We start from the raw sequence: 13,096 nt of genomic DNA, 5'->3' as shown, positions 1-13,096 counted from the left end.
CTTCGAATAAAACAACTAGTAAATACAGAAAAAAAATATAGTTGAGCTTCCGGTTGACCAAATCCGAATATCCGGTCCTTTTGGACTTTCGAAGATTGTGTACGGCCTTCTTGTACATTTTGTTCGCCAAAGAACGCCTGTTTGCTTTAGACTTCTAACTAGCTTTCAACAGTTTTTTGAGTCTTCTTCAAGTTCCGTTTGTCGATGGCATAGCATTTCTCGACCACCACGAGAGATGAAATTCTCACCATACTCGTCTCTCAATTTTACAATTGTTTCGCGTGTTATTTTTTAAATACTCCATCTTGCTGAGCCACATACAGGTCGGACCCGATGCTTGCATTTGGGATAAAAAAAAGTCCGTTATCATCGACAGATAGTGGACTTCATAAACAGTAAAATTGCGACCATCATCATTTGCCTGTTGCCTTGAAAAAGGCCAATCGAGAAAACTTAATCTTAATTATCGGCCTTAAGAAAAGCCTCGCTGCCGCTGCTGACTGGATGTTAGGTGGATGATTAGTATTTTAGACTCTAGGCTAAAACTATTATACAAAATCTGTGATCAAGTGATCAAGTAACATAATCTCAATTGTTGAAATCGGCGATTGGTCGAGAATTCACGGTCATTATCGCCAGTGTTGATAATGGTTACGGCCGCAATATTATCCTCTGCACCTACTCTCTGCGAAAACGGGTCGGTTTGACGTCCAATTGACCAAAATTCGTGCGAAAATTTATCACTGGGCTATGAAACCAAACGGCGACACAAACTGATTTTTTTTGTATTTCGACAAATATCACGAATCAGAATGAGATGTCAGAAATAGAAGTTCGAATAACTAACGATCATTGCTGCTGTTAGAATTCATTACCAGCTAGAATACGATTCTATCACATTTTGAACTATTCGTTTTTGAATGATGACACAAAGCTGAAACGTAGTTCTGCTAACGAGTAATTTGAACCCTATGCTCTGACTTCAAAGTGACTTCAAACTCATCAACTCAGAAGCTCAAATTTCCACAATCAGAAATCAATTCGCGCGAATCGAATAGCCATACGACACCCAACCAACAAACGCGAACATGTTGAGCAGCTTTCGCTCCAAACTGCCGCGGCAGACATATGACATGCGCTGCTATCTGTTTTCCCGGAGCCACAGATGCAACACAAACAACACCACAAAAAAAACCGGTCCGCAATCAAATCCTCAATCTTGTATCGCAAGTTTGTTCGCTCGCGGCCGCTTTTCGGCGAACCTCTGTGACACAAAAAGGCGCTCAACGGTTTCGTCTGCTCGAAACGGATTCCACCGTTCCAGCTCGTGGTGAAGGTTGGGCCAAGTCAAGATTAAAAACAGATGGAGCGATTTTTTTTTTTTGACTCGCCCGACTCGATTTTCGCGTAAAAAGGTCCTTCCATTCCACCCGGGGTACCTCATTTCCATCGCACTCGACTAATCTGCGATATGGGAAAACATTCCCAGGATCTGCCTCACGACGCAACGTTGATTCGAGAAAAAAAATGCTCCAGCTCGAAATATTCACGAAGAGTCCTTCTGATGCAAATTGCAATTTCGCTTTTTCTCCTTTTTCTCTGCAGGCAAACCATTGAACGAGGAACACATTCGATGGGAACGAATCGGGTACGACATGACGATAAAAACGTCCACCACGTATGCCAACGGAACCAGCTATCTGCACATCAAGGATGCACGGCGCGAGGATGTTGGCAATTTCCGCTGTATAGCCGATAATCGCGTTGCGAACCCGACCAGCCGTGATGTTTTATTGATTGTGAAATGTAAGTATACACAGCCCTCTTCACCACGGTCCGCATGGGGACCTCTCGAGTTCTCACTGCTTAGGGCTGCTTGGGTTCGGAAATGGTTTGGAATATCTTCATGTCTCGTTCCGCTGGATGCTGGGTTTTTTATGATTATTTTTTCTCACTCTCCAACAGTCATTCCCGAGATTGATAAATCTCCACCGATGCTCCGCGCGGCAGCCAGTGCCGGTGAGCGTGGCCGTCTTCCCTGCCGAGCCCAGTCGGCGCCCCGTCCCAAGTTCTACTGGTCCCGAGCCGGTCAGGGCCTGAACGTAAACCAAACGGCAAAATACTACGTCGAGAACAAACAAATCGACTCGTTAACGTACGAATCGATCCTGCTCATCGAACGGGTCGCCTCCAGCGACTATGGACTGTACGAGTGCACCGCACGAAACGAACTCGGAAGTGTCAAGGAAAGCGTCCGGCTGGACGTCACCTCGCCGCCCGATTCGCCGCTCAGTTTGAACGTTCTGAACGTGACCCACGACACGGTAACGCTCGCATGGACCCCAGGCTTCGACGGCGGAATGAAGGCGAACTATCGAGTGCGATATCGGGAGGCCAACAGCGACCACTACCGGTACGAGGATAGTCTTCCAAACTCGCACAAACTGACCATCACCGGGCTGCGGATGAATACGCTGTACGCGTTCTCGGTGATGGCCTCGAATGCACTCGGTTCCAGCAAGTATCTGCCCGATTTGACCCGAGCTCAAACGAAAGGTAAGGTAGCTCCCGAAACGTCATAGCGTCAATTCGCTCCCGATATCACTAACTGAAACTAATCCCTCCCTCTGGCTAATACTTGCTTCATTTATTTTGGACGGGAAAAAATGCTGTTGCCGCAACAACAGACACCCCTCCGTCTCAGCCAGCTTCCTCCCTCGGAAGTAAACCCTCGACTGGTCCCCCACCGTCCACAATTGGAGCGTCCGGCCTGTTGCTCCTGATAGGTGTCGCTGCCGGTATTTGCCTGGTTCTGCTCAATATCCTGCTCATCGGATGCTGCATCCATCGGCGCACCAGCCACAAACGGGTGAAAAGGGGTAATATTGGTGTTTCGTATCCCATGGTTTCAAACAGCGCTCGCGTCGTTTCACTCGTGCTATGATTTGCTCCTGTGTCCTACGAGTTATCTAACGACGGAACATCATCGTGCCGTGAAATTGAACTTTCGCATAGAACGGCAAACTGAAGGTGGCAAATAAGAACCGAAAAGATAAAAAAACAAGACCTCAGCGTGAACTGTTGCTGCTAATTATCTTTTAATGGTCCGTTGTGGCCGTATAGCCAGGAGCCGGAAAAATCATCATCCACACTAGCAGCAGCAGCAGCAGCAGTGCAACTCTGAATAACGGTGACAACGAAAGTTCCGTCGGGGAAGCGCACAAACTTTTCACGCTCTAAAACGTTAGGTGTTCTTTTTTTTCTCGTCCAATTGTCGACGACAAAAAGTTAGCCCTAATTTGGGTGGCGAATTTTGCTGTTTTGTTTGATGCGGAAAAATCACGAACAGCACAGCCTGATAAATGCATTTTGTGATGAAGTTGTTGAAAGCCAACTAATTAGTCACTGTTTGTTGGGTCGAAAAGGCTTCTAACTATCGCCCCCGGAAAGGAGAACCAATTGATCTGATTGATCGTATGTTAGTGGAATCAAAAATGTCAGATCTGCGGGGATATTTGTTTTCACAGAAATATTTTCGCAGTTTGTTATTTTCAAGAAAATGTTTTATTTATCATCTAAATTTATTTAACGCCTTCAAAATAGGCCCCTTCTGAAGCAATACAATTTGTCATCAAACAATCCAGTCATCGAAACACTTTTTATAGCTGTATCGATAAATTGCCTTCAGTTCACCTAGCGGACTTGTTTTTATGTCTGCAATGCTGTTAAAACGGATCTCACGAAGTGGTAATTTGAATTTCGGAAACAGAAAAAAGTCACACTCATGTCTCGTCGCCAGTAATTATGCGGTGACTGAACGTGGGATCAGAATTTGATCGCTCAAACATGCCTTCAATCACTTGGTTGCGATGAAAATTTTGAAGAGAATTGAGGGGCTTAGAAGGAAAGGAGTGTAAGTATCTTGGTCAATTTCTCTTCTTCAACTTTTTTTTTTAGTTAACATTTCTATACTCACGTGAAAAATCGTAATTTGTGTATTTTGGACTGTGCGCGTCTCTGTGATATTGCTATGGCGTATTTTCATGCGTTACTAGCTGACCCGAAAAACTTCGTCCCGCCCAAAATTTGTTTTTTTTGTTATCAATACCTTCAAACGTTCACGTTTTCTTACTAAGCGCAAGTTCATGAGTAAAATCGCAGGACTGTTCATTGATTGATCTTCTAATCTACTCCGTTGAATTTACCTTTTACTAAAAAATTTCAGTACTTTTACGACGGGAGGAGTGTCTATTCGCCATAGAAACGTCTTGTGTTCCCTAAAACCTTGGCATGCCAAAATTTGGTGTTTTCTTGATTAGTTTTCGAGTCATGCAGAAATTTGTCTTTCATTTGTATGGCAGCTCGGTTTAGCTCTCTCAAACTCAAAAAAAACGATTTCCTCAAACAAAAAAAAAAGATTTCCGAGCACCATTCCTCTTATTTTGTAGATGTTTCCATCAGTTGAAGGGGTCATTGAAAATGGTCGTCATTGACGTGGTAAATCGTTCATCTCTTCTCGGCCGTCTTTGAATGCCTCATACCATTCATACACCCGTGTTCAGTTTTCAGGAAACATACGCTGTGCTGCGCTTGAGTTTAATTCGGATCAACGCGCGTTAACAACAAACACGTACTCTTTCTTGGAACGAAGTGAACCAAACTCATTGAACATGAGAGCGGTTTTTGAGCACGGCGCAGAACTCAGATACCAAACATCGCTTCTCCCTGCGCGGATACCAACGGGATACCAACCAGGGTTGCCAACTATCATTTTCAAAAATCAGGAAAATTGGAGATAAAAATCAGGTTTATCTCGTCCATGAGTGAGTTTTACAGGGATTGTAGCCTGTGTTAATATGAAAGTGCCATATCCGGTTAGATCAGCTGGTGGGCCTGATTCTAAAATAATTTTTCGTGCTGCCAGAGTGACATGAAGAGACATTGTCCTCACGGAACACGGAACACAAATTTTGGAATTTTGTCCCGGATCGCTGCTTTTAATTTGTCCAGTTGCGAGCAATACTTGTGGAAATTTATCGACTGGTTGTTTGGTAGAAGCTCATAGTACAGAATTCCAATTCCATCCCAATCCCACCAGACATAGAGTAAGTCTTTCTTCGGGCTTTAGTTTTTTGTCGCTCAGCATTGTTGTAAATAATTCATTTTCATTAGTCACAATTTGCCGTTTCGTTTATAAAGCTGCGACTTGCTTTATATAGAGATGCAATAAAATGAAGGCTTTTTCTAATTGTGTGGAACTCACACATCGTAACGATTTACTTAACAATGCTTCACCATATGCTCATTAACGGTGGTATTTGATATCTGAAGTGAATCTGTCTATACTGTTGAATCTGTTTTTCACTGTTTCAATTCATCGTTGAGATATGCTTTTGAGTCACACAGAAATGGTGGGAAAAAGTTGTCACAAATTCGATGAAAACTGAATAACTAACTTTCGTTAGTTCAAATATGATCTTGCTGAAGTCATTTACCCAAGTGGCATTCGTTTATGATCACATGCTACGAATCATGACACAAACGAGAACGAGAAAACTCCGTTTCGGTTAGCACTTCATGATATACAAACATGCGAACTAGAACGTCATGATCGCTTTCGGCGCGGAATCTCCATTTCCGTTTTAGGGTGGTCCGAAAAATCAAATTTTGATCCTTTTCCCAAAATTGACATTTATTCAAAAAATCATAACGTTTAAACCACTTGACCGATTCGGAGGATCGGCATATCAAATTTAAGCCAATAAGCTAAAAAGGAGAGGGAGTTGATCACTAGGACCACCCTAAAATGGAAATGGGCACCCGAATAAAAAAACTACCGGTCTAAAATTTTGCGATAAGAAACAAAACTGAGAGCCGCTATATCGGTTTGGCATGGAATTGTTGTATTAGGCTGTCAAAAAAGTCCTGCGGTATTTTTTTTTTTGAATTTTCATTTGTTCATAAAATTAGTTACAATCATCTGTTTTATTGGTAATGGTAATGAATTAGAGAGACTTTAAAATCTGAGAGTTCATTCGTCTCTTATCTGTTTTAAGTCATATATGCGCCGTTTTGTTCGATAACTTGTTCCCAACGAGATGCCAACTTCATAATACCCCTGTTATAGAAGCTCGCTTCCTTATTGGCAAAAAACTCGGATAGCCAATTTTACAGGCCTCTTTTGTGGCTATCTTCTGACTACCTAGCTCGTACGCCATGGACAAAAACAGGTGGTAGTCACTTGGTGCAAGGTCCGGACTATACGGCGGATGCAAAAGAACCTCCCATCCGAGCTCCCGGAGCTTCTGGAGCGTCACCAAAGAAGTGTGTGGTCTGGCGGCCTCTGTTTATCAAAGATGGCCTCTTCTTCATGAGTGCTACCTTCAAGCGGTCCAGTTGTTGGCAGTACAGGTCCGAATTGAGTGTTTGGCCATAGAGAAGCAGCTCATAATAGATTATTCCTTGACAATCCCACCAAACACACAGCAGAACCTTCCTGGCCGTTAATGAGGGCTTGGCCACCGTCTGAGCCGCTTCAGCGGGCTTCGACCACGACCGTTTGCGCTAGTGACCCACTTTTCATCGCCAGTCGCCATCCGCTTCAGAAACGGCTAGATTTTGTTGCGATTCAGCAGCGATTCACATGCGTCGATACGGTCAAAGATGTTTTTTGCGTCAACGTGTGTGGCACCCATACATCGAGCTTCTTTGTGAATCCAAGCTTCTTCAAATGGTTAATAACGGTTTGATGACTTATCCCCAGCTCTTGGCCGATGCTACGGCTGCTACTATGTCGGTCTTTCTCGGCTAATTCAGCGATTTTGTCGCAATTTTCGACGACAGGCCTTCCGGAGCGTGGCGCATCTTCGACGACCTCTACACCAGAACGAAAACGTTGAAACCATCGTTGTGCGGTGGAAATGGAAACTGTATCGGGTCCAAAAACTGCACAAACTTTATTGGCAGCTCGAGATGCATTTTTGCCTTTGTCATAGTAGTACTGTAAAATATGTCGGATTTTCTCTTTATTTTGCTCCATATTTGCGACACTATAACTCACGAACTACTTAACCAAACAAAATACTGTCAAGGACTATATTATAGCGCGCAAAAATACCTTTCCAACAAGCTATAGTATGACTCGATACAATGAATACAACTAGAACTACGCGCTTACAACGACACCTCGCGGAAATACCGCAGGACTTTTTTGACAGCCTAATATATAAAAAAAACTGACCCATAGTTATTATTTAATTCTATGACAATGTATCAACATTTTTTTTTTATTTTGAAACGTAACTCAACGTGCGTACTGATCTCTTTTTTATCGTCCTTCTCAACCCACGGTGGCGGATGTTATCTCTGGTTAATCTGAACTTCTATCCAAGCATTGATTGTTGCTATTTATATGCAGGAATCAATATATTTCAATACGTTTTTGGGTATTGCCATCGAGAGAGGCATTCAGATTGGAAATTACGTACTATTATACCATTCTATCAGTTCTAGTGACCAGCGCTTCATTGAACTTTTAGATGATTGGTTAGATAATCTTAAAAATTTTAGTGAAAATAATATTATCGCCGGTGATTTCAATATGATTTTGTTTGATAGACTAAACCTTTCCAAATTGAAGTGCGGTTAAATTCGAAGAATTCCGTGTTATCAATATGTTACACACAACAGAAAAACTGCTAGAATTAGTCGTTGAATGCCAACCGGCAAATTATTTGAATAATAACATCAATCGGGATATCGGGAATCACATTCTTGTGAAACCGCTTTGAATGTGGTGTTAGCTAAATGGAAGAAATATATCGAGAACAAAAAAGTGGTTATTGCAGTGTTATTGGAACTGAAGCGAGCCTTTGAAATGATCTTCTTTCTTTCTTTCTTTGTTTTTAAGAGGCTTTAAACTTTGCAGTTCATTCGCCTCTTTGAAATGATCTCCAGGCCCTTGTTGTTACAAACCCTACGGTGCTTTGGAAAAAAGGTTCGGCATTCAAATGATTTTTTTAGTAATGGAGGACTATTTTTGCTGATTCTGTTTCCTAACTAATAGCTTATACGTTTGGTGTTCCACAAAGAAGCAAGTTGGGGCATATTTTATTCAGAAGGTACATAAATGTCATGAAACGACTTTTAAGTTTTTTGTGATATAAATTTATTTGCTGACGATACAGTTCTGTTCATAGCAACTAGAAAATTGGAATACGCAGTATTGCACTTAAATACAAATTTGCATTATCTCAATATTTGGTTGAATTATAAGCAGTTAAAATTAAATGTTGGGAAAAACAAGTGCATGGTATTTTGTTCGAGATATTAGAACACCGAGTGTTTTGTAAAGATAAATGGTGAGACACTTGATCGCGTTAGAAAGTTAAAGTATCTTGGCGTTTTTTTAGTAACAAACTGCTTCCTAAGTCCCACATAGAAAAAAATGATAAAAATACGTTTATTTTCGTTTAATTTTGCGTTGTAAATTTTTAAAATTATAAATGGATTGCTGCCTCGATACTTGTGTGATCCAATTGAAAGAGGAAGTGATATTTATCGATATAATACCAAAAAATGCTAACGCAGTACGAACACCAATCTTCTTAAGTAGAGTGTCACTTCCTATTTTCAAACTTTGTTACTTATTTCATTCCGATGCCTAGGCGCATTAAAAGGCAACCACATTTGCAGATTTTAAACGGCAGTGCATTTCACATATCAAGAATGTAATATAAATGTTGAGATTGTGATTCACAAAGTTTAAACGAATTTCTATAAGCTGTATGTTGCATGTGTATGTAAGAATGAATTTTCATCTTCGTTTCAATGATAATGATTGATTTTCGGTTGAAGATCGAAAGTGTTGTCGAAAAAAAAAGGCCCATGAGCCATTTCTGAAGGATCAAACAGACAACAGTCAGAATGAACGGATTCACTACAACCTAAAATTCATTCAACGGGTCAAATGTTTGATTAAACTGGAGATTAGAACATCTGACAAATTTAGCAGTCAGGTAATAGTGAACTCAGAAGATGCTATGGGGCGACTTGACGGGACAGCAAGCCTTTTTCCTTGTGACTTGGCTAAACTGAAAAATTTACCGTTTACTTCTTACAAGCCAAAGGCAACTTTTGAGTAGTTTGGTTTTTTTTTTTTTAAACTGGTTATGAATTAATTATTGGAGAAATGTGTAATACGCACTCTCTAAGCGAGAATGGATTTATCATGACCGTGCTTTCAAGAATTAAGATAACAACTACGTCAGTACGTAGATTAGTTAACCCTCAGTCATCTGTAGTCGTTCTATAATATGCTCATAAGCTTTTTCTCTCAGAGACTATAAAGTTCAGACAAACAACTTGTATGAATGAGAAATTCCATCAATCTATTCACTTCATGCCCACCAGCAAAGAGAAGAAACCGTTTCTCCGGTGAGCGTGTTTCCCAGTATTCGTGCATTAATTCTCCAGTCCGTGCTCTTTTTTCCTACACTCTCTGAGCACACAATATAGATGCCAGATGTGAAGACATGTTTCCGTTTTGAAGACATTTAATTTTGTTAAAACATACTGAGGTCATTTCAAAGTATGTGAAAACAATTTTGTGTGTGATTTATCGAACATGATTTAGAAATATCGTGATGGTTTGCTCATTTTTGTTCATTATGATTACATTTGAAGTCATTTATTCGTGCCATGCAGAGATATTTGAAAACATTATCTGACATCCCTGACATACAAGCTATTTCTCTCGTGAGAATGTTATCCGGCTGAAAGCAAGCAAATTGCCCCGATCGAGGGTATGCCATACTGCCCGATGGTAAGCTGATGCGGAAAATATCAAATTGAGAAGGAAATGAATCCTTTCTTATCATTTTCTTCATCTGAGATATTCACTGGGAACTCGACTCAATAAACATGACCCACAGTTATCGCCTCTGACTCGGTTTCAAGCAACAAAAACCTTATAGAAATGATGTAGAAAATTACATCGAAAGTCGCTTCCGAAGAAAATAATTTTTCTTATTTTTTTAAAGCATGTTACAAATGTAAAACTTGCATGGTAGGATTCTATCATTGACCAGCACGATTACCTATGGCCATTGCATTTCTTTTCTTGCTGGTTTACGAGGAAATCAGGCGGATCAAATTGCCCGGCAGGCGCATTTTAGACACATCTCTTATTATCAATTAGATAATCGATCAACTCAAACCTAGAAGAATGAGGCGGGACCTTCATTATTTTAACAATAAAACGGAGGCGCGATATATGTTGTGACTCAACGCGCACAGTACTCTCTTATTTACCGTAAATTTCGCCGAGTAAAATGGCTTCCGTTGACTAATTTCCTTCGACTATGGGAACACAATCCCACAGCACGACAGTAAAAATTACATCAAAATGGAGCTGTGTCAAGTTGTTGTGACCGCATTTCGCCTTCCGTATCCTGCCCAGCGGGAAACATTATTGACATTATCCCCACCACTTCCCGTTCCGCTGCAATCGTCCTTTATTACATTGCAACGCGTGGACCAAACGAACACCCGGCGAAGTCGCAATACTTCCACCAGACATTCTGACATTCCTAGAGGGTTTAATTGGAAATAATTTGCCATCGCCGGTCGACTGTATATTTCACTTCTGCTGCTGTTGTTACTTTGTCCGCTCGAGTTGTAATTTTTTCCACTTTTTATTGTTAAATGTTTCACGCCCAACGCTGCAACACTCGCAAGCTGTTGTTCCTCTTTGGATCGTTTCGTTTTTCATAACTTTTTCATTTAATTTTGTCTACAATTGTTCATGATTTCGCTCTTCCCGTTGGCATGCCGATTGTTTTTCCTCGGCTCACAACTATCCTGATAAAAATGTATTGAATTACTCAAAACTCATTAATCGCGAAATTTTATTTTCTCTCAATTCCGTTATCCTGACCCATCCTAACAATCCCTCTTCCCACCAACCACCAATACTAACCATTCGCACACATTTTCTTCAGTTTGATTAAATTCTCTCTTTTATTTACATTTCGTTTACTTCCATGTACCACACCCGAACTTGCTTTTGTTTCGTTCAAATCCTTTCCGTGTTTATGTGTGCGTCGTCAACTCAACACTCGCACTCTACAAAGCAGGACCCGAACCGATGCCGTCGGAGCTGGCGGAAAAGGCGGAACTTCCGAGTTTTGTCATTTTCTGCATCGCCCTCGCCGGCCTCTGCCTGCTGGTGGTGAATGCCGGCCTGGTCGCGTGGTTCATCATCAAGAAGCGAGCCAAAGGTAAATTACGATTATCATTTATTTTTTCTTTCTTTTGACGTAGGACTACGTCTTTCATTTCTATACCGGGGTGTAAAATCAAAGTTTCGAAAACGAAAGCGTTACGCCGGAGACCGAGATTTTGAGCGTTAATAGCTCCTAAACAACTGAACGAATTGGTATGATAAACACTTCATTCGAAAGATAAAATGTCTACGCCTTATATACTTGTTACTTTTTGATCCAAAAACTTGTTTCAATAGCCTTAAAATTGCTTTCAAAACAGGCTATTGAAATCACCAAACGGTACATAAGCGAGCGCCGCTCGGAAATCCACTCAGTTATAATTGAACAGCGATTGAGGTACCATCGCAGGAATGAATGGATGTTTCCCCAACACGGACTTCAAAACCATGGAGCCAGGGGAAACTGGCATTGCAAAATAGATGCAAGCAGCGGATACTTCTGTACTCGTTTGTGTTTCTACAAATCGGAATGTTTCCCTAACAAAGACATCAAAATCATCGAGCCAGGGGAAACTAGCATTGCAAAATAGATGCAAGCAGCTGGTACTTTTTTACTCGTTTGCGTTTTTGCAAATCGGAATGTTTCCCTAACACAGACTTCAAAACCGTGGAGCCTGGGAAATCGGCATTAGAAAATAGATGCAAGCTGCTGGTACTTTTGTGCTCGTTTGCGTTTTTGCAAATCGGAATGTTTCCCTAACACAGGCTTTTAAACCATGGAGCCTGGGGAAATCGACATGGCGAAATAGATGCAAGCAGCGGGTACTTTTGTACTCGTTTGCGTTTTTGCAAACCGGAATGTGTTTTCCCAACATAGATTCCGAAATCAGTAAGTTGGGAAGATCGGCATTCCAGATCTTGGCAGTACTTTATATACCTCCATGCATTTTTACACTCCGGAATGCGTTTTGCTAACACGGTCTATAAAAGCGGGTACAAATGCAACGCTTTGGCTCGGTTATTCTAGACTGCATGCCCCTTCATGTCGCCAGCTCACTGAACTTCTACGGATACCGTTTGGTGATTAGGCAAAATGTTGATAACTATTTGCAGCGATAACCACTACCATAATGCGTGAATTTACCTAAATTGAGATTTGTTTGCAATTGAATTCGTAAATTGTTTCATTCAAGCACTAGTTTAATCAATAATTTAATCGATAGCTCTGCGCAGCGGCGATATCGTACCCAATGAGGAACATTCGAAGTGCGATTATTGCTAATTGAAAATCACAATTAATTAATAAGCCAACGGCAGTCCTACGTCAATCTTGCGGTTATATCATAGGTATAACCCATCCATAGTTTTTCTTTCTTGTTTTCGAATTTTTCCTGCTTTTTTCTGGTTGATTATATAAAACCGCGACACTCGCGTTTAATTCGGGTAATTGAAATCTTTCTTCTGATTACCTTCCCGTTGGCTGTGTAGGTTCAGTTAATTAGGGGCAGTTTCCACACAGCTTCCCAATTTTTCCACCGGGAGACAGCTGGGTGGGAACTCTAGCGCCTCTGTGCGCTAGAACCGTGGTTTCTACCGAAGGGGACATTTACGCTGAAAATAATTAACCACACCGGTGGATTTAAAAAAAAAGAATGTGAACTTGCAATGAGTTTGCGAGTGATAGGTTCATCTCGGAAATTCAAAAGTAATTTAAGGCGATTTTACTTGGGTTACAAAATCCCAACAAAGGCGTTCTGTATTTGAGTGTTTATTCTTTTTTTACAACCCTCCTGTACTCGCGCGCAAAATCGTACTCGTACTCGTACCTGTACTCGTATGCTCGTGCACGGTGTCACAGACCGTTCGTGTTTT

The 13,096-nt window shown here is 41.2% G+C and overlaps 1 protein-coding gene, 1 long non-coding RNA gene and 1 pseudogene across 8 annotated transcripts in view; 2 read left to right on the top strand and 1 right to left on the bottom strand.

The window, feature by feature from the left end:
• The window catches only part of LOC129764241 (uncharacterized), a 65,242-nt gene that overhangs the window by 24,980 nt on the left and 27,166 nt on the right, over positions 1–13,096 (bottom strand). The window lies entirely within an intron of this gene.
• LOC129764239 (nephrin) overlaps positions 1–13,096 on the top strand; it is a 629,638-nt gene that overhangs the window by 596,459 nt on the left and 20,083 nt on the right. For 2 of the 7 annotated variants that reach the window (XM_055763127.1, XM_055763125.1), the window contains exons 17-19: positions 1,606–1,806; positions 1,966–2,556; positions 11,136–11,279. In XM_055763127.1, coding sequence (XP_055619102.1) covers positions 1,606–1,806; positions 1,966–2,556; positions 11,136–11,279 — 936 coding nt within the window. Of the gene's footprint in view, positions 1–1,605; positions 1,807–1,965; positions 2,557–2,687; positions 2,880–11,132; positions 11,280–13,096 lie in introns of all 7 variants that reach the window. The other 5 variants (XM_055763126.1, XM_055763124.1, XM_055763123.1 and 2 more) reach the window with 3 other exon arrangements.
• On the top strand, positions 12,446–12,643 carry LOC129772299 (U4 spliceosomal RNA; annotated as a pseudogene).

Source organism: Toxorhynchites rutilus, chromosome 2, assembly GCF_029784135.1.
Source record: "Toxorhynchites rutilus septentrionalis strain SRP chromosome 2, ASM2978413v1, whole genome shotgun sequence".
NCBI lineage: Eukaryota > Metazoa > Arthropoda > Insecta > Diptera > Culicidae > Toxorhynchites > Toxorhynchites rutilus.
The sequence above is the reverse complement of the archived record's forward strand: the minus strand, read 5'-3'. Positions and strand labels throughout refer to the sequence as shown.